We start from the raw sequence: 21,395 nt of genomic DNA, 5'->3' as shown, positions 1-21,395 counted from the left end.
GGTGGGTCAACGAGGTTAAAAGAATGGGTTGTTTCAGACTAGGTCACCTTCCTTTGCGAGAAGGCAGAGGGATCTTTTCAGGCAGCTCACCTCACCAGAAAAGCAACACCCACCATAATGTGTCTCCTTGCCCATGGCCAGGGGGTGCTAATAACTTTATCTGGCCCAGTTTCCTATAAGAATCTTGCACTTTGTACTACTCAGCGCAGGTCTCTTATTTACGAGGTGGGATGCTACAGAACTCATGAATCACTAATAAAGCCAATTAGATCTTTAAACTTATTTGGTTGAATTTTGTTTTGTTTTTTTTTAACAGAGTCTTTTCCTGCCCTGCCACTTACAAAGGCTCTGTGACCTTGGGAAAATTTGGCTTCTCAGTTCTTCAGCTACGTGATTTTTTTTAAGTACAGATGGTTGTAAAATCAATCAAATTGCTGATTGATTTAAAATTCCACTCGTGGGAGAGAATGAAACTGTATATTGAGTCTTGGTGAAGCTTACCACAGTGATTCCATTTTGGGTCTAGTTCTTTTTAACAGGTGCTTCTGGCTTCTGTTAAGCTGGCTGCCTCTTCTGTCTCTCCGCAGAATACAGTGAATGGAGAATTCTCCCTAAGGTCAGCGTTTCATTAATTGCCTCGCTCTGGCTGCTATAGTATCCCAGGCATCGATCCAATCCTACTATCAAAATTGCCCGGAGGTGGCCAGCAGGTCGGACCTCGGTCTTCCAGGGACTGCCCCGAGTCACTGAGTGGAGTGGGACGCGCCTTGAGCAGTTTACTATCTCCGTGGGCGGTGGCCCAAGGCGCGGGACCTATCCGATGACCGGATTGGGCCTTGCCCCTGTCCATCATCCGACGGCTCTGGGCGCCGACTGTTTTGCCGTAAGATTTGGAAGTTGAGCACCGCCTCTGGAAACGAGGGGCGTGAAGATTGGCGAAGGTAAACGTTGTGTGTATTTTTCTCCTCATTGGATGGCTACTGTGTCAGTCATACTCTCCGCTGCTCCCGTTGGCGGGAAGGCTCCGGGCTGGTAGCGTGGACACAGTGCAGCCCCGCCCAAGTTGCGATCCGGGCGCGTGACGTCTCAGATATTTGTTGTTGGGGTTTGGGCCTCATTAATTATTCATTAAGCCCTTGAAAGGGCTGCAGCGATTGGTGGCTGGGAAGCCTGGTCGATTGTTTCTTAGCTAGAGATAGGTGTCGCCCTCTACGCGGCCGAAAAAGTTTCGCATAAATTATTCCGACGAGGTGTGGGGCGGGGCTACGCATAGATTAGGCAAATGAGCAGGGGAGGGACGCGAGGCCGGGTACGAATTAGCCTAAGTTATTAAAGATGGCGGCGGAGCGGAGTCGCTCTCCGATGGACTCGCCGGTCCCGGCCTCTATGTTCGCCCCCGAGCCCAGCTCCCCGGGGGCGGCCAGGGCTGCGGCGGCTGCCGCCCGGCTCCACGACGGCTTCGACTCGGACTGCAGCGAGGACGGCGAGGCGCTCAATGGCGAGCCGGAGCTGGACCTCACCAACAAGGTAGGCCCGGGCGCCGGCATCGGCGCTAAATGGGACCAGGTGCCCAGGGGGCCCGGCGGTGGGCCGAGCCGTTTCCCGGGCGACGGCGGGGGCGGGGGCGGGGGCGGGAGGAGCCGAGCCCGCCCACCTGCCGGTGGGGACAGCGCCGGGGGTTCCCGAGCGACGGGTGGCCCCGTGCGGCCCCCCCACCGCGGTCCTTCTCCCAGCGGCTCCGACCCCCTCCCGCCGCCCGGCTCCCGGGGAGATCACAACCCCTCGGCTCCGCCACGTGGAACTCGGGTGCCCGACACCGGCAGCGCCCCGCGCGGTGCCACCTCCTCCGATAACGAGGGGGGCCCGCTGCACTGTCCGTGGCAGCGAGGGTCGGCGGTGGCTTGGGAGCGGGAGTGGAGGCGCGGCAGGATCCGGTCGTCCGAAGCGAAGCGGGAGGCGTCTCTTCCTGGTGTCGGGAAAGGAAACAGAAAGTAGTGGCTCAGTCGGGGAGAAGGATGTCCGAGCTGTGTCCACTTGGCCAATCCACCCAAAACAACATTGAAAGAGGGACTTGACCTGTCACCTCGCCATCCTGGGAGTGGAACACAACCTGTGTGAATGCAGTAATGAAGGCCGTTTCAAATCGTGTCCTCTGAGCTCCCGAGAAGGTGGGCAGGAGTTATGGTCTGACCACCTGCTGGGCATTGTGGGCGATGACAATTAAGTATAAGATGTGACTGTGTTTTGCAGGTGCTAAATGGAAAGAATGCTAACTTGGCAGCCAGACAGGGTTGGGTTCTGGCAAAAAAGAAAAGAAAAGAAAAGAAAGAAACAGACCCGAGGTGGGATCACTTGCTCCCTTGAGAGTAAAACAAGACTTAACTGCAGTTTCAGCCCCGCCCAGGTGTGGAGTATTGGACTGTCATTTCCTCGTGGCCACTAGACAGGTTACCTGCATAAGAGCCCCTGCCACGCTTCCCCACCAACACTGGTCAACTGGCCTGAAACAATATTTTCTCATGCTAATAACTTTTTATATACATAGGGTTGTATGCATGAGTGGCTCTGGCCACCAGCACAGGCTTCGAGCTAGGATGAACTAACTCTGTCCCTGACTGATAGAAGAGCAACACCCACCATAATGTGTCTCCTTGCCCATGGCCAGGGGGTGCCAATAACTTTATCCGGCCCAGTTTCCTATAAGAATCTTGCACTTTGTACTACTCAGCGCAGGTCTCTTATTTACGAGGTGGGATGCTGCACCATTCATGAATCACTAATAAAGCCAATTAGATCTTTAAACTTATTTGGTTGATTTTTGTTTTTCTTAACAGATTCTTTTCCTGCCCTGCCACTTACAAAGGCTCTGTGACCTTGGGAAAGTTTGGCTTCTCAGTTCTTCAGCTATGTGATTTTTTTAAGAACAGATGGTTGTAAAAATGAGAGATGCCTATAAGACCCCTAGTATGGTGCCTAATACATAACTATTCAGTAAATGAAGTGAACTGAAGAACTGATCATTCCCTGTGCAGTTTAATAGCAGCCGATGGAAGGTAGAGCACCAGTACCCCCTCCTACCTGTTGCTGGAAAATTGCAATAGAGATGTTTGTGACCTTACACAGTCTTTGGTGGCAAAATGGCATGAAACTTGGCCCATACTGGAGAAGACTCGTCCCTGCAACCTAAGCAACCAAGTTTCAGTGGCTCTTTCTCTCTCTAGAGGCAGCTGAGCACTTGGAAGCCAGTGGTCTTGTCTGGTGCCTCTAATGCCATAATGAGGATGGCCACGCTGGGAGAGAGGGAAGGTCTGGGGATATATGTGAGGCAATGTGACATGATGCAACAGACCCAGGCAGCACTCAGGTTAGAAGTACAAGCTCTGATGAGTCAACTGGAGAATTGTAAGAGATGTGCTTGACTCAAGCAGGCCAGCTGGATGTCAATTCATGGTCAAGTTGCTGAAGAAACCTGAAAACAGTGGGAAATTGCAGGGCAATGTTGCAAAGAGAGTAATACCTTCATTTCCTGACCAACTTATTTAAAGTTCCAGAGTAGGGAAGTGGTTCTTCATCTCATAGCTGGGATGTTGAGGAACTGTATGTATATAAATATCGGTGATATCGAAAAGAATAATGACCATGTAGAGAGAGATAAGGAATGGGTTGAGAGATTGAGTCTGGTGGAAAGGATTAGAAGCTGTTAGTTCTGCACTTGCTACAATTATATGTGGAGATCTAAGGCTCTGAAAGTTTCCAAAGTGAGAAACAGTTAATGGCTAGTTTCATCCAAGAAGGTTTTTTTTGGAAAGGATTGTGAAGAAAACTGTACTTACCACCTATTGAGTTTTGGACTAGATGCTTACATGTTATCGTATTTGGTCTTTACAGTGGCGTGGCCTGAGGATGCAGGTGGTATTACCTACATTTTGTAGATTGAAGAAAATGAGACTGAGAGAGATTAAGCTCTTTGTCCAAGGTCACACAAGAATGGTTAGAGAATGGCTATTGTTAAATGGCCTCCCCAAATAAGCGGTTGATACTTTAATGTTATTGTCACAAATTCGTAAAATGATCTTGCTAATGCCCATCTTAGTGGTAACGGTGTTTTGTTGATGAAGACAAGTCTTGCAGCATTTTTTACTGCTGATTCCTAAAGAAAAAAAAAAATCAAGATAGCCAAGGCAAAATGGAACAGAACTCTTTTGTTATTATGGCAACCATTGGTTTAGGGTGGAGGGCATGGCAGTTTAGATCTTTGTCCTATGAGTTGCAAGCTGTAGGTAGAAGACTTTGGCATGTGGGTATGAAGCATTGCTCATCAATTTCTACCCACAGTGTCAGATTCTCAGTCATTGTTGGTCCTTCCCCTCCTGTTAAGCAGCTGGAGGCAGGCTGCTCACACCCTCTTTGCTGTGGGTTGTGTTTCCCACGTAGTCATTTTAGTACATTATAAAACTCAACTCATATAAGGCCTTCGGCTCAGAGGCTATTGAAGGAGTGGCAGAGAGGGCAGGAGGGGCTTTGTAGCTGTGTAGATTAGGGTGCTGCGGGGTACAGTCAGGGCCTCGGTCAGGCTGTTGACCTGCTTTGGCTGTGGTGCTCTTGTAGTAAGTGTGGTCTAAGGCTGTTGGTTTCTTTTCTAGCTGGTTCTAGTGAGCCCTACGTCAGAGCAGTATGACAGCCTACTTCGGCAGATGTGGGAGAGGATGGACGAGGGATGCGGAGAGACCATATATGTCATTGGGCAGGGATCAGGTGAGCATAGTTTTCCTTTCACTTTATTTTTTAAAAAATATTTAGAGCACATTTCCCATCTTTTACCCATTTTTTTTTTGTTCAGTGTCTGCAGAACTGTTTGGGAGGATATAAAAGTATAATGTGATCATGTTCATTCCCACCTTTTTGGTCTTAATATGCTTGACTTGAAAGATTCACTTTCCAAGCGGTTTTACAGATGCCTCTTTTCTGCCTCCATTTGCATGTAGGGGAATGAAGCACAAAGCCAGGAAACTTGTCCCAGGTGTAGAGCAAGCCACAGGCCTAGGATTCAGCCTTCCCTGGGCAGCTCTAGTCTTCCCCTCCACCCCAGTTTACAGATCCCATTGCTATTACTGTCTGCTTAGCAGAGAACTTATGTGGCCCTTCTTGATAGCAGCAAGGAGGAGACACCTGGAATTCTTCTCTTCAGCAAGGCTGTCTTGCCCCAGACCACGCTGACCACTCAGTGTGGGTAGTTGTGCTAACAGAAGCCCTCTCTTCTCCCGGTGAGATCCCATCAGACATGTAGACGAGGTAGCATTCTGGAAGTAACTGGTTATTGTACTCCGGCCTGCTTATTCCGTTGTAATGGGGCTGTTTTGGAGGAAGGCAGCTTCCATAACAGAATCCCACACTATGTCTTGGGTATTTCCCCCCGAGTCATTCCTCCTCTATCCTTTCAACACAAGGCCTACTTACTTTATCTTCATTCTGGCATTATGCTGAAATGACAGCTGGGTTTGATAATGATTATGAATTTAGCCTGAACCAGAACTGGTCTGTCATCTTTCAGGAAGCCTCAGGAGGGCTTGGTGCATCATTAAAGGAACAGCTCTCTTTGTGAATGTAGGCTTTGTAAAGGCAGATAATAATTCCTTTGTTGACTGAGTTTAAGATGGAGAAGATCTCAATATCATTCTTTATTTGGCTAATACCTATTAAGTATCTTCTAAGGGCTTGATACTGTTGCAAAGTAGTTTTGGATACTAAAATCTGGTCTCTGTCCCAGGGAGGAAAGATAGCATATATACAAATAACCTCAGTAGAGAATAGTATTTGGAAATGGTCAGAAGTGACACAAAGAAGAAAGGCTTGATCTCCAGTTACTGCTGTGCCTTCCTTTGAAATGTGTTTCTTATCTATCCTTTCCTTTCCATCTTTGCTGCCACCGCTTAGTTTTGGTCTTATCACCCTTTGCATGTCAGGAAGGGGAGTTGGTTAGCATTGTCAAGTGCTAGAGAGACTGCAAGGAGAGTTGGGTTCAGAAAAAGCCATTCATTTGGTGACTAGGGGGTCATTGCTAGCTTTTTGAAACCTTTGTGGCAGGTACAGACTAGGCCTGCTGTGATAGGATGAACCATCAGAGACCACTTCCTGCTTGTGGAGCTGAAGAAACCACATCTAGATCAGTTTTGACAAGTGGTGGGACTGTTCTTTGAGACCCAGATCCCTAACACACCTTCCTCTGCCCCCAGTTCTTTAATGTGGACTCTTAGTGAATTTTCCCGTACCCTGGCGGCTGACAACTAATTAACCCGTTCATGGCAAAGCATAAGATGTCAAACATTCATTAACACATTACACACCCAGGCATTATCTTTGCATCTATCAACTGGATGTTATTAGATTCACAGTGACTCCTTCCTGCTGGAATTATTTAGAGGTTGTAACTAGTTAAACAAGCTGAACATCAAACAGATGAAAACTAAACCAGATGCAAGGCCCCAGGAACCGGCTTCAGCACCTGCTTCCTGTGTGTGCCTGGCGCCTCACCTCTGTTTATCACATCCTTTGCCTGTAAAATGAGGATAATGACATCCTTCCCCACCCTCCCTGAGACATTTTGTATGAGTAAACTGGCATTAAACATTCTAAGCTGCATAGAGGAATGTGCTCTTTAAGTACACATTCGTACTCTAAGATGGATCTTATAAAAGGGGCAATCTGGCCCAGGAGTCAGTTCAGGATCTGGAGTCTGGCAGGTCTGACTTTGCCTACTGGCTCTAAGTTATCTTAAAAAGGGGAGAGTAGTAGTGTCATGGTGAAGGTTAACACTTGGCACATAGTGAGCATTATATAAATGTTAGCTACTATTAATAGTTGCAGTAATAATTCTTTAAGGGTTCCAGGTATAGTTGATTTGCCCTGAGATTGCTGTCAAAAAGAATCTTGTTAATTTTTTAAAATACTGCCGAAACCGGTTTGGCTCAGTGGATAGAGCGTCGGCTTGCGGACTGAAGGGTCCCAGGTTCGATTCCGGTCAAGGGCATGTACCTGGGTTGCGGGCACATCCCCAGTGGGAGATGTGCAGGAGGCAGCTGATCGATGTTTCTCTCTCACCGATGTTTCTAACTCTCTATCTCTCTCCCTTCCTCTCTGTAAAAAATCAATAAAATATATTAAAAAATATATATGTATTTCATTGATTTTTACAGAGGAAGGCAGAGGGATAGAGAGTTAGAAACATCAGTGGGAGAGAAACATCGATCAGCTGCCTCCTGCACAACCCCTACTGGGGATTGAGCACACAACCAAAGTACATGCCCTTGACCGGAATCGAACCCGGGACCCTTTAGTCCGCAGGCCGACACTCTATCCACAGAGACAAACCGGTGAGGGCAGAATCTTGTTAATTTGTCAGATATTAAGTTACAACTTTCTAAGAGCCAGGTACTGTATTAAAAGTTCAGGAACAAAGGAGGAGGAGTATGAAGTCTTTGTGGAGAGTCAGGAAAAGCTTCAAAGAGGATGTGACCCTTGAGTCGGTTCTGAAGCATGAGCAGGAGTTTTCTGGGCGAATGAAGGGAGTGTGAGTGCGCAGAGGCAGCGGCCACGGAGGAGCAGGTGGTGGGCCAGTGGTGGGCCAGTGAAGCAGGAGTGTAGTGTGTGAGGCTGGGAGTGCCAGTCAGGAGGGTCCTTGAGTGCCATTCCAAAGAGTTCAGTCTTTTATCCTGAAAGTTCGGAGAACCTCGCATCAGGTTGAGCAGGAAGTGCATGTAGAAAGGGTAAGTCAGGTGCCAGGACTGAAGTCGCACTGAGGGTCAGGTGTGGGTGAATGTGGCCTTTAGGAACTGGACCGCTGCGGCCTTCCCCTTGGCCTTTGTCTCCACTTCTGCCGCGTGAGGACTGCAGTGCATGCGGAGAAGGGGAATGTGACGGGGCATTTGACCACCTGGGAGCTCTGGCTGGACGAGGAGCTATTGGTCATTGCCCCCAGCTGTGGAACAGGACCTGAAAACATTGCTTTTCGTTGGGTCAGAATCAAGAAACAGTGGCTAGAATTTGGGGATCTGGCAAGAATGGCAGGATTAGCAGGCTTTCTCCAAGGAACACTTCAAGTTCTCTGACCCAGACGTCCAGAGCTCAGTTGGCCCTGCGTTTAGAAACTCCTCAGCCCAACTGCTCCTTCTTTGTGCACTTGGTTCGCATTTTGCAAACACTGAGAACTTCATGTGGGAAACGCATCCCACCTGGGGGATCCTGGGAATGTTTGCGTTTGACTTCTTTCCTGGAGATGCTAATGGATAGTGAGGGAAGACGTGCATCCAAAACACTGTTCCACAAGGCGTAGTGTGTGGAAATGCCGTAAGTGAGCAGGATAGGTAGGAGATGTGCTCGTGGGTTTTGTAGGAGAGGAAATACATAAGCAAAGGTGTGGAGCTGGAGAAGTACAGAGAACATGGGAGGGATGGTGACTGGGTTGCTTGCACTGGGACAGAACTGAGGGGGTGGAGGGGGGTGGAATCAGTGGGGAGACCTCTAAGGAATTGAAACTGAACCTGCTGGGCCTGGGAAGCCATTCCCACCCAGGCTTTGACGAGGGCGTGACAACATTAGAGCTTCTTTGTCTAGGAGCACGGACTTGTGTCCACGCAGGATGGGCTGGAGGAGCTGAGATGGATTTGCTAAGACCAGTTAGGGGTCTGTTGCGGTAACTGAGGTAGAATCAGGGCCTGAATCAGACTTGTGGCAGCGGGTTGGCCAAAAGAGCAGAGCAGGGACAAAGCCAGAAGGGCAGGTAGGAAGCTAGAATCAGCGGGACCGGAGTGATGAGTATTCCGCTGGGGTGACTGGGAGGATGGTGCTGTCTTCAGAAATAGGGAAGGCAAGAGGAGGAACTGGTCTGGCATAAGAGGAACCCCGGCCAGAGGAAAAGGCTCTGGGTTTGGAATCAGAAGACCTAAGCTCACAGCCCCTTGGCGCTCGGCCAGCCCTGAGTCCTCTCTGGGTTCTGTTTACCTCAGGGTTGCAGTGAGGACTAAAGTGACTTATTAATGGTGTTAGTTTTTGTGCTGTTGTTTAAAGGGAGGGGCTTGGGTTGTTGAGTTTAGACATCAGGCTTCTAAGAGTCATCCAGGCAACTGGGAATTCATCCTAGAGTTCTGGGAAGAGGACAGTGCTAGAAATGAAAGGGGCTACTTGTTTATTTATTTATTTTGTAGGTTTTTAAATGACAGGTGAAGCCATAGTATGAGATCGTCAAGGGGAATGCTCAGAGGATAGAGAAGAGGGCCCCTGACTGGCTACTGGAAAAGCCTGGCATTTAAGGACAGGGGCAGGAAGAGCCACAGCGTCGACAGAGAAAGGAGCCAGAGAGCAGGAGGGGAATCAGGAGAGTTCATGCGCTCGGCACGCAGAGTGGAGGGAGGCGAGCAGTGGCACATACTGTTGTGGTCGAGAAAGGGGCATCGGATGAGGGGTTAGAAAGCCATTGATGACTTGACAGCTAGTTTTTTCTCACGTTAAAAGAGTCAGGGTAGGATGGTGATAGTCGGCAAGTCTCAGTTACTCTTTTGAGATGCTCGGTGGTAAAGGAGGAACAGAGGAGATGGTAGACAAGCAGGGGAAGTGAGGATGGGTTTCCTTTTCCTAATTGAGGAATGACTGAGCTTGTCCATACGGGGAGAAGTAGGAGGAAAAGGAAGAGAGGGTGCGAGAAGGTGCTTCAAGCCGTTTGGGAGGCAGTAGAAGAGATTAGGCCCCTGCTGGCAGGTTAGCCTAGGGCAGGCGCAGGGGTGTCTCAGAGACAGAGGTGGAGGAGAAGCTGAAGGAGCTATTATGGAAGTTATGACATCGAGTGGAAAGCACTGATGGGAATTGTCATCAATAGACTCTCAATAAATGATTGGTTAATTGGTTTCTCCCTTCCTCATCCTGAGCTCAGACTCATTTTTCCATCTATTTGCTGGACATTTCACTGGAGCTACCTCAGTCAAAATTCTATTTCTAAAGTCATCCTTAACTCTCTCCCATTTCCCTTTGTCTCCCGTCCTCATTATTGCTTGCCGGGATTATGAGAACGACTTCCTAACTGGGCTCCCCATTTCTGGTCTCTCACTTGTCGATGTACGCTTTTTACCGCTGCCCAAGAGATCCTTCTAACCCGCAGCGATCGGGTCATGTTACTCCCTTGCCTAAACCCCCAAGGCTTCCCATTGCCTGGTGCATCATGCGTTTTGCTGCTAATGTCTGTCTGCTAACCGCTTCCACCTCTTGTGTGGTCTCCTGCCACTTGCCATCCAGCTCCCCAGCACACCGAGCTGCTCCTGGTCCCTGAATGTGCTGTGATCTGCGATGTTCCATGCTTAGCTCTCTGCCAAGGGCACCTTTCCTCCTTTCTCTGCAGCACCCTGCAAAGCTGCCCTCCGCTTCCCCAGGCAGTGCTAGTTGCTCAAACTTTACATTCTCTTTGTACAGTTCTATAGTATAATATTCAAGCTGTATTGCCATTAATTAATTTCCTGTCTCTCCCACTGGGCTGTGAGCTCGCTAAGGGCACCTGTATTCCCCGGACTCAGCATGAGGCTTGGCATAAAACCCAGGAGAGTCTCAGTGATTACCGTTGAATGAATTCATGAGTGTCTTGCTTAATGGGGAGGCCTGTGGCACTATTATTTATTAACTCTGCATGTGCCCAAGGTTTTTAAAAGTGTCAAATAGAGAGAGCCATGTGCTCTGGTGCCTAGGGTGGGGCCTTGGTTAGGGTTAGAGACTGTCTGGCTTGTGGGAACACTGATGCCTGGGCTCTTGTCACCAGATGGGACTGAGTACGGGCTGAGTGAAGCGGACATGGAGGCCTCCTACGCCACAGTGAAAAGCATGGCCGAGCAGATAGAGGCCGACGTCATCCTCCTGCGGGAACGGCAGGAAGCGGGGGGCCGCGTGCGTGATTACCTGGTCCGGAAGCGAGTGGGAGACAATGACTTCCTGGAGGTCAGGTGAGGAGGCCTCAGGAGTCCCTGCAGCACGAGCCGTGATTGAGCCTCTGACACCTAGCGTGGCAGCTTCACCCCTTCCCTTCTGAGTCATGGAAAGAGCGTCCAGAGACACCATAGCACCTTTCTCTCTTCCTGCACCTCCCCGTCCCTAACTGTTTGCACTTGGGAAGAGTGGGAGCGAGGCCAGCCATTCGTCTGTGGGCTGCATTGTCTTCCTTATCGGCCTGGGAGTCCAGAAACCCGGGTGATGGAGGAGGCATTCTGTGCCTGTCTTGGCTCTGGGGCCCCCCTCCAGCAGCCGTGGGGAAGCGAGTGGGAGTTCAGGGAGAAAGCCACAGTGGGGGGAGCCCCGCTCCTCCTGCATAACCCTTCCTGCGCCCTGGAGAATACCTCCAGGCACGTTCCCACAGTGCTTACCCAGGAGTAGGAGGGGAGTGAGCTGGAGAGGCTCAGGAGCAAGCCTGTCCTTACAGACTCCGTTGGTGGGTTTCCCTTCACTCCCCCCCTGACTCTCACGTGGATGTGTGGCTTCATGTACTCGCAGGGTAGCGGTAGTGGGCAACGTGGATGCTGGCAAAAGCACGCTTCTGGGGGTCCTGACACACGGGGAGCTGGACAATGGCCGAGGCTTTGCCCGCCAGAAACTCTTCCGCCACAAACATGAGATCGAATCTGGTCGCACCAGCAGTGTGGGCAACGACATTCTGGGCTTTGACAGCGAAGGCAATGTGGTGAACAAGCCAGACAGCCACGGTGGCAGCCTGGAGTGGACGAAGATTTGTGAGAAATCCACTAAAGTGATCACCTTCATTGACTTGGCTGGCCACGAGAAATACCTGAAGACCACGGTGTTCGGCATGACGGGCCACCTGCCTGACTTCTGCATGCTCATGGTAAGCGCGGCGCCCCGCGGCAGGCTCAGCGGGACGTGGAGGGTGGGGTGTGCACGGGTTTGAAATTGTTCTGAGGCTGAAGCCTGTTGGTTTGGGGCTTTGACACTGGGTAAGGATGACAATTTTGCCAGGGTCCCCTGAGCTCGACAGTCATCTCAAGGGTGTAACTTGATTTCCTAGGTAAGGCTCGGAAGGGATCCCCTAAGGAAAAGCCAGGGTATTTGCAGACCTCTCATTTTTTGGAGAGACACAGAGGAGGGTTTCTCCTGGGGGTTACTTACTGCCTTTAGAAATGTTTTCTTCTGGGGTTGGGCTACTTTGAGGAGGTGGCACCAGGGGGAACCCTCAGAGAGGGGGCCAGGGGGAAGGAATGGAGGAGAGCACAGACAGCAGTCAAGAGGCGCCTGAGAGGGGGCCTCTTCCGGAGCCTGGAATGAGTGTCCATGTTGAGAGGATGCTGCATGCCTGGGACCGTGCCGGGCCTGGGGAGGCAGCAGCGAACAGGGCCGGCCTGGGCTCCGGAGAGCGGTCGGCCTGGTAGGAATGGATTTCTGAGCAGCTCATTTATGTAGAGGAGCTGAAAAGGAAAGGAGCAGAGGCCTGTGTTGGATCATGTTGCTCAGCTTGTATTTGGGTCCCTTTGATCTCCCTCCCTGGACAGAGGGGGGTCTGTGAGGCCCACAACCTCGGTGGCAGCCTCACAGCTTTCTCAGAACCAGCAAGCACGTTTTCCTTCCGCAAGTCCTTGAGGCCCTTCCCCATGCCCCAGCCCCTCCAGCTGCTTGCATTAATAAGTGTCGTAAACGCAGCATCTGTTCAGAGCAAGCTCCATCAGGTTGTCCCACAAACACAGGTTCTCCGGCGAAGTCTCCCCAGACGAGACTAAAGGGAGGCTGCGCATCTGGATGAACACTGTGGGCTCTCTGCCCAGGGTTCTTGGGCTCTCAGTGTGGTTTCATTTCCTGTATCTTTGATCATTGCAAGGGGCCATGACCAGCCTGGACTGGGCTAGGGAAACATGCTCTCTAAGAAGGGGTTTCAATGGATGGTCTTAGGGCACATGGGGGTGGTACTAAGAAAGGTATAGCCCTGGCCGGTTTGGCTCAGTGGATAGAATGTCAGCCTGCGGACTGAAGGGTCCTGGGTTCGATTCCAGTCAAGGGCACATGCCCAGGTTTCAGGCTTGATCCCCAGTGCAGGGTGTGCAGGAGGCAGCTGTTCAGTGATCCTCTCTTATCACTGATGTTTCCATCTCTCCCTCTCTCTTCCTCTCTGAAATCAATAAAAATATATTAAATAAAAAAAGAAAGGTATAGACATCTGTCAGTTTAAAATGAACACTTTTCTAACTAAGCTACAGTGAGAAAGGCCAATTTTTGGAAACATCTTCACTCATATGAAACGTTAAATATTATCTGACTTTTGGGCCAGATACAAATATTAAAATTTTCTGTAGAAAATAATGAAATATTTGATTATTATTCTATGGCAATCTATTTCCAGGAGGGTGGGGGATCTTCAAAGCAATAGAGCTCTCTCTTTTCCAGGTTGGGAAGAACTAAAGCAAGTCTGGGTTGGATAGGAAAGGTTGGAGGGGATGGGAAAAATTAGGAGGGAAGATGGGGCGGCGTCTTGGTGTAGCTGAAAGCACAGGTGTGGGACATCTGTGTCATTGGTAGTTGGCTCATCTGTGAACTATGATGATCAAATCTCATGACAATTTTGTTTTAGTAACAAATTTATGTGATACAAAAATAAAAAGGTACCAAAAGGCTTAGAGTGAAAAGTCTCCCTTCCTCGCTCTGTGCAGTTTCCACCCAGAGGCAAGTAGTATTTCCAGTTTCTCATGTATCCAGAGATAGTTGTAATCATACCAGCAGAAGTGTGTATATTCTCTTCCTCCAATTTCAAACGTTCAGAAAAGTTGAAAGAATAGTCTAATGAATACTGTAAACTTGCCACTCAGGTTCAACAATTGACATTTTGCTATACTTATTTGTACATGGATGGATGTGTGGGTTTTTTTTGTTTTGTTTTTTGCCTGAAGCATTTGAAAGTAGGTTATAGACATTTCAACTCTTCACCCCCAAGTACTTCAGCACACAGCTCCTAAAAGTAAGAACTGCCTCCTACTGTTCCTGCAGCCAAGAAGGAGAAGGAGGGCTCCCTAAATCATCCAGTGTCTAGTCCCGAAGTATTTATATTTCTCAGATGTTCCCCAAATGTCATACACTGCTTTTTTCAACAGTAACCCAGTCACCATTTTTTTAATGGTAGTGTGCTATATACACCTTGCTTTTTTCCCCTTAAAAACATATCTTAGAGATTATCCCACATCAGTAGATAAGTTTCCTCTTTTTTGGCACATGTGCCCTAATTGGTTTAACCAGCCTCTGTGGTGATATTTAAAAACCTTTATTATTATGGGAAGGAATAGTAACAGTAATAATAGCAGCTGTTGCTTGAGTACCTACTCATGCTAGTTGCGTGCTGGACCCCTGACATCTTATGACATTTAAACTTCAAGTGACCCTCTAAAGTGGGTATTCCCCCCCCCCCCCCCCCCCAGTTTATAGACGGGGACACTGAGAGCCAGGGTTGTTAAACTGAATTCACTTTGATGACCCTAGCCCAGTGATGGCGAACCTATGACGCGTGTCAGCAGTGACACGCGAACTCATTTTTTTTGGTTGATTTTTCTTTGTTAAATGGCATTTAAATATATAAAATAAATATCAAAAATATAAGTGTGTTACTATGGTTGCAAATATCAAAAAATGTCTATATGTGACACGGCACCAGAGTTAAGTTAGGGTTTTTCAAAATGCTGACACGCCGAGCTCAAAAGGTTCGCCGTCACTGGCCTGGACAGTTGTTTTCCCAGATTGTCTGGGCTTGTCTTTTTTTTTTTTTTTTTTTAATAAAGCTTTATTGTTGAAAGTATTACATATGTCCACTCCCCCCCCCCCCCCACGTTGATCTCCTCCAGCCTGCCCCTGCCCCCATGCCAGGCCTTCGACACCTTATTATCTGTGTCCATGGGTTATGCGTATATGCATATAAGGTCTTTGGTTGATTGTCTCCTTCCCACCCACCCTCCCTCACCTTCACTCCGAGATTCCGCACTCTGTGGACTTGTCTTCTATTGTTTCCAAGTCTCCTGGGATTTTGCTAGCCCACAGTGTTGAATTGGGTTAAAGCAATCTGTGCCCAGCCCAGCTTTCATCTGTAGCCGTTTAGTTCCTGGCCTGAGACTTGTGCCCCTGTGTCCAATTCTGATGGCAGCCTCAGAGATGGGAGCGCTCTCCCGTCAGCAGTCCTTAAGTCTCTGTGCCACCAGAAGCCACCTCTGTCTCCCTTGCCCTGATAGTTCTTTCTGTGTTGGGGCAGGTGGGCAGCAATGCTGGCATCGTGGGGATGACCAAGGAGCACCTGGGCTTGGCATTGGCACTCAATGTGCCTGTTTTTGTGGTGGTCACCAAGATTGATATGTGTCCTGCTAACATCTTGCAAGGTAAGTGAAGCCCCAGCTAGCAGCAGTCTCTCTGTTAGGGGCTGCCACCCCCTGGGCTCCTTGGTGGTCTGATGCCAGGGCTTCAGCCCAGAGCCTTCAGCGTCCTTATCTTGTGCTCAGACCTCGCCTGAGTTTCCCATCAGCCCAGAACCTTCTGCCTTCTCCCTGTTCAGCTCTTGGTCTGAGCATAGCCTAGAATTTCCCCCTGCACTTTGTTCTTTCTGGTTCCAAATGCAAGATTCTTGAGGCCTCTAGTCTCGTACCTCTTTTCAGATGGCCTCAGACAGAGGGGGTTGGGTTTTACCATGTAAGCTGGATGAATGTGGCAACATTGGGGCAGAGGGTCTGGTAATGTTTTTTGTTTGTTTGTTTTTTTAAATATGTTTTCATTGATTTCTTTTACAAAGAGAGGAAGGGAGAGGGATAGAGAGATAGAAACATCAATGAGAGAGAAACATCAAAGATTGGCTGTTAACTGCACGCTCCCTACTGGGGATCGAGCCTGCAGCCTGGGCATGTGCCTTGACCAGGAATCAAACTGGTAACCTTTTGGTTCAGGGGTTGACGCTCAACCACTGAGCCACACCGGCCAGGCTGATAATATTTTAGCACCAAAGGCTTCAAAACAAGAGCGGGACTAGGCCTTCATGCATTTCTCCCTCGTAGCTGCAGATGGTAGGAGAGAAATGGAGAGATGTCCTTTGGGGGGACCTCATGAGGACCTCTGCAGGCGTCTGAATGTGCTAGAGATCCTTTTGTCAGATGCTTTTTTCCCCCAGGAAGCAGAGCATTCTGAGAACATTGTCCCTGTGGACGCCCCCCCCACCTCCCTCCCACTTGCCTTCTCCCATCACTTACAGGATGCAGGTCTTCTAGAGATTAAAGAAATCCAGTGGTTTCAGACTCGTAACCTCAGCAGCCAGCCCCATCCGTGCTCTGTTTCTACTCTAGCAAACATGCATCCACCCAAAGTTTTGATCCTCTTTTTTGCTTCTCCAGGCATTGTGGCATTTAACATTCTCTGTCTCCTGCTGCAACAGTGATGAGTGGACCTGTCTTGCCCTAAAAGCCTGGCCAAAGAGAAGCCTGTGTCTCCTAATTCTGTTCATTTCACCCTTTAAGAAACCCTGAAGCTGTTACAGCGCCTGCTGAAGTCGCCAGGCTGCCGGAAGATCCCTGTGCTGGTGCAGAGCAAGGATGATGTGATCGTTACCGCCTCCAACTTCAGCTCCGAGAGGTAACAGGGTAGGGAGCACTCACTTCTGGGCGGGCACAGACGGGGTGAAGTGGACTCGTGCTCTCAGCACAAGGTCTCCCGGGCTGGCAGGTGCCTCAGATTCTGAGGAGCTAGCCTCACTGAGGTTAGAATCCCAGCGAGACTTCAGTGTCCTTGCCTGTGAAATGGGAATGATGTTCCCTTCTCCATAGGGCTCTCGTAGGGTTGGAAACTGTGCCTGGCCCCTGCGTACTAATAGAAAGCTGCCATTTTTATAACTTATTCTATACTTGTATACTGTTGTATCTCAAAAGCTCTCAAATCACAAATCATTTTAGGCCTTTACTCATTAACATATCCTGCGATTCTATAAATATACTTGGATGTCTGTTGTGTGCCAGGCTCTTCATCTCAGCATTGAGGTTTCAGAGTTGACTCAGGCACTAGCCTTGTCTTCAAGGTGGTCAGCTCCTTGGTCAGAGATACTCTTTGAACTTTGTTAACTCTGTTCCTTCTCCCAGAGTCTTGGGGCTGCCTAGAGCCACCGGTCTTCTGGCTTGGCCTGTAGTACAGGACCCTGGCATTTGGCCTGTTCTGCCCTGACAGTGTCTTCAGTACCACCATTTGACCAGCAGAGGGGGTACACTTCAGCTGCCCCCATTTATCTTATTTAAAATTATTTTCTTATTATGTGTGTGTGTGTGTTTAGAGAGAGATAGGAAGGGAGAGGGAGAGAGAGACATTGATGTGAGAGTAAAACATCAGCTGCCTCGTGCACATCCTCTACCCGCGATCAAGCCTGCCACCTGGGTATGTGCCCTGACCGGAAATCGAACCAACAGCCTTTGGTGCACAGGATGACGCCCAAGCAACTGAGCCACACCAGCCAGGGCAGCTGCCCCCATTTTAATTCACTGAGTTTTTCTGGTGCCTCTCTGTGCAGGTACTATTCTAGGAGCCGTGGGGATATATCATTCCTGATCTCCAGGAGTTTGATTAACCCTGAGTGGAGATACAGAGGCCTTTGAGATAGATGACAGCAAGTCAGACAGTTACATGTAACGGAGGCACAAAAAGCTCAGGAGCTGAGAGGAGTGAATGCCCGTCTGGGAAGGGTCTCCTGGAAGCAGTAGCAGGGAGGCATGCCCTGAGGATGAGAGGATTTGGTAGTTGGATCAGAGGGAAGCAGTTCAAGCAGGAGGATCAGAGTGGACAAATACAGGGGAGCATAAAGAACCAGGCTTTTAGAAGAAAGTAAGTCCTCTGGTCTGGCTGGAATATAGGGATTTGAGAGATATACCTGCAGGATGTTGGGAGGAGGGACGCAGGCTGTTTTCTCCATAAGGGGAAGGGGAGTGAGGACTTGAAGCAAGCCTGTGTGTGCTTTAGGAAGAAGCAGTTACGAGGGCCTGAAATGGGGCAGCGGTGGAGGGACACAGAGGAGGGGGCGATTTTAGAGACAAAACTGAGTAAGAGGAGAAGGCCTTAGAGTCAGGCCAGAGGGAAGAGCCCTGGGAGGCGGGTGAGGGGCAGTGGGGCCCTCCCAGGAGCCCTCCTGCTGCTCCCATCCTGTCGGCCAGGCTGGCCTCCTGAGCTCCTGTCTTTCTTTTTATTCACCCTCCACATAGGATGTGCCCGATATTCCAGATCTCCAACGTCACAGGCGAGAACCTAGATCTGCTGAAGATGTTCCTCAACCTCCTGTCCCCCCGCACCAGCTACCGGGAGGAGGAGCCGGCGGAGTTTCAGATTGACGACACTTACTCTGTGCCGGTGCGTGGCCTCCGGAGGAGCAGGGCGGGAGGCTGGGCGGGCACTTCCCACAGGGGGTTGGGCTGAGTGTGTTTTGGGAGAGACTTACTGGGCCAGGGTCTTCTCTGCAGGGTGTGGGGACGGTGGTGTCAGGGACAACACTCAGGGGCCTGATCAAGCTGAATGACACGCTGCTGCTGGGCCCGGATCCTCTGGGGAACTTCCTGTCCATCGCCGTGAAGTCCATCCACCGCAAGCGCATGCCTGTCAAGGAGGTGCGGGGCGGCCAGACAGCCTCCTTTGCGCTAAAGAAGGTGAGCGTCGACAATACCCTGACTCCCCTAAGAGTCCGCGTTTTACTAGCCTCGGGCCGTCTCCATCCTCACGGCTGCTCTGCAAGCCAGGGCTTACTGACTTCACCTGCAGAGGAGGAAACGGAGCTGAGCCCACCTGAGTGACATGCCCAGGAGTGCACAGGTGGCACGTGCTAGAGCCGGGACTTGAGCCAGGCCTGCCTGCCTCCTGAGCTTGTTCCTCCCTCCAGTCCTGAGCAGGTGTGCTGAGCTCAGTGAGGTCAGACAGGCATCTCCCTGCTGTGCTGAGGGCCACTGGGGTCCATGCCAACTCCTCTTCCCATTCCACCTCCTTCCTCAGGAAGGGGTGAGTGCCAACTCTAGGATTACCTACCTTCTCCGTCAACCAAGTTAGCCAGCAAGATGAGGCTGTGTCTATCCCCCAACAGTCATGTCATACTCGCCCTGTTCCTCCCACCATTGCTTCCTGCCTTTGCCCTCATCATCCACTTAGCTCTGACCCATCCTTGACGGCCCAGCTGAAATGCCACTCCTGCATGACCCTGAGTAGCAGTGTTTCGCTTCCCCAGAGCGCTAAGACCTGCCTGGAAGGCCCGTGGTCCGGTGCAGTGAGGGCAAGGCTGAGTGGGGCGGTCCTCATTCCAGAAGGTCGGCTAGTCCTTGGGAACCAGGGGCTGCAGCCCCAAGGCACATTGTGCCTGAGTCTGGGGTTCCTCTTTCTTTCAGATTAAGCGCTCATCCATCCGGAAGGGCATGGTGATGGTTTCCCCGCGTTTGAATCCCCAAGCATCCTGGGAATTTGAGGCCGAGATCCTTGTCCTCCACCACCCCACCACGATTAGCCCACGCTACCAGGCCATGGGTAGGTGTCTAACGGGGCTGCCAGCCCAGGAGCCCCCCACTCTAGCTCTCTACAAAGTGCTCCAGTGACCCGAACCCACAACTTTCAGCTCCATCCAAGAGGTCTCCTTCCTGCTTAGTGATGCTCCCTTTTCCGCCCACGAGCTGTAGCGTTTATCAATCCTGCAAACAAACCGAGTGCCGGCTGTGTGCCTACTCCGTGTCTGCTGAATGACACACTGAGACCAGGTGTTGCCAGGTGCTGGGGACAAAGGTCAGGTAGGCAAGGGCCCTGCCCTTGGAAAGCCAGCAGGTTAGAGAGACACATGCAAACATAGTGCCCTGAATTCAGGAATAAGGACCATGGTCCCAGGGACAGGTGAGGTCTAACGGGAGGAAAAGGTAGGTGAGTTCGAGGCACGATCAGATCTCAGTGCAGCCCCCGTTCACTCGGTTCCCCTAGGCCTCCCCAGGCTTAGCCTGCGCAGCTCAAGCATATTTCATGCTTTCACTCTGCCTCCCCTGCCCTGAGGCTAATGGTGGCACAAGGCGTCTGACCTGGCTCCCTTGGCAGTGCACTGCGGGAGCATCAGGCAGACGGCCACCATTCTGAGCATGGACAAGGACTGTCTACGCACTGGGGACAAGGCCACGGTGCACTTCCGCTTTATCAAGACCCCCGAGTACCTGCACATAGACCAGCGGCTGGTGTTCCGGGAAGGCCGCACCAAGGCCGTGGGCACCATCACCAAGGTATGGCCGGGCAGCTCTCCCCTGCCCCCAGCAGACATCAGGGTCACTGGCCCGCAAGCACAGCAGGTGCTTCTGGAGAGGCCTTGCGGGATCTCCTGACCGGCTGGGCCAAGGCCAGTCCCTGCCTCGGGAGAGCTGGACCAGGGCATTCCTCCTGGGTGATAGCCACACGTCCGATGTTTCCGGCTGCTGGGATAGTCACTGCTGGGGCCTGAAGTTAAAACCTGCCCCAGACTCTGGTTCCGAGGGCCGCAAGGTCCTCAGGCTGGAGATGCAGTTGATGCTCTGAGGAGTCTTAGCCCGTCTGGGAGCCTGGGGTTCAGCTCACCAGGCTCTGGCAGGCAGGGCCCCGTCTGGGCGCTGGGCTGAGTGGGAGGGGCCGAGGATCTCTGGCTGCGGGTAAAACAGCCAGAGCAGGGACAGGATGGAGCTCTGGATGGGGAGAGGACACCTGGGCGCCCCCAGGACCAGCCAGGCTGGGAGTGAGCAGTCCCTGAGGGCGGGGGAGCCGGCCACTGAGCTGATGGCACTGCCTGCTGCTCCAGCCTCATCCTCACCCCTTGGCTCCTGCAGCTCCTCCAAACCACCAACAACTCCCCAATGAACTCCAAGCCTCAGCAGATTAAAATGCAGTCAACGAAAAAAGGCCCCCTGACCAAACGAGAAGATGGGGGCCCCCCTGGAGGGCCGGCCGTAGGGGTGCCTCCCCCTGGAGACGAAGCGGGCTCTCTGGGGGCTGCACAGTCAGCTGCATCCAGCAGTCTCCAGCCAACGGTGAGCATGCCTCGCAGCCGTCCTGGACCCCTGACCACCTCGGGCGGGTGCAGGCAGGGCGATGGGGTGTGGCTGTCACAGAGTCAGTGGGGTGACGTGTGAGAGCCCCGGCCCAGGTGCTTTCTGAGCATGCGCAGTTGCCTCTGAAGGCGCTGTTTTTCAAACTTGGAGGTGCGGCCTACATAGAAGCAGTTTAATTGGTCCTGATGAGCATTTGAGAGTTTCCCACATTTCAGTTTCCCGTTGCCAGTAAGAATAAATAGCATTTGTGTGTGTGGGTGTGTGCGCCGAGGTCCAAAAGGTTTGAAAATCTGCCGTAGAGGCTCTCCTGTGCCCCCTCCCCCGACGTGACCCCTCCTGAGG

At 51.0% G+C, this 21,395-nt stretch overlaps 1 protein-coding gene across 2 annotated transcripts in view; it reads left to right on the top strand.

Annotated features, from left to right (window-relative positions):
• The window catches only part of GTPBP1 (GTP binding protein 1), a 29,116-nt gene that overhangs the window by 2,152 nt on the left and 5,569 nt on the right, over positions 1-21,395 (top strand). The window contains exons 2-12 of one of the 2 annotated variants that reach the window (XM_059681532.1): positions 540-1,527; positions 4,644-4,755; positions 10,796-10,976; positions 11,521-11,869; positions 15,260-15,383; positions 16,506-16,620; positions 18,228-18,372; positions 18,483-18,665; positions 19,392-19,527; positions 20,080-20,258; positions 20,832-21,032. In XM_059681532.1, coding sequence (XP_059537515.1) covers positions 1,336-1,527; positions 4,644-4,755; positions 10,796-10,976; positions 11,521-11,869; positions 15,260-15,383; positions 16,506-16,620; positions 18,228-18,372; positions 18,483-18,665; positions 19,392-19,527; positions 20,080-20,258; positions 20,832-21,032 — 1,917 coding nt within the window. In that variant the 5' untranslated portion in view covers positions 540-1,335. Of the gene's footprint in view, positions 1-539; positions 1,528-1,751; positions 2,169-4,643; positions 4,756-10,795; positions 10,977-11,520; positions 11,870-15,259; positions 15,384-16,505; positions 16,621-18,227; positions 18,373-18,482; positions 18,666-19,391; positions 19,528-20,079; positions 20,259-20,831; positions 21,033-21,395 lie in introns of those variants that run through there. The other variant, XM_059681533.1, reaches the window with a different exon arrangement.

The sequence above is a fragment of the Myotis daubentonii genome, chromosome 2, assembly GCF_963259705.1.
Source record: "Myotis daubentonii chromosome 2, mMyoDau2.1, whole genome shotgun sequence".
NCBI classification, from domain to species: domain Eukaryota; kingdom Metazoa; phylum Chordata; class Mammalia; order Chiroptera; family Vespertilionidae; genus Myotis; species Myotis daubentonii.
Note: the sequence above shows the minus strand (reverse complement) of the source record. Positions and strands in the feature narration are given on the sequence as shown.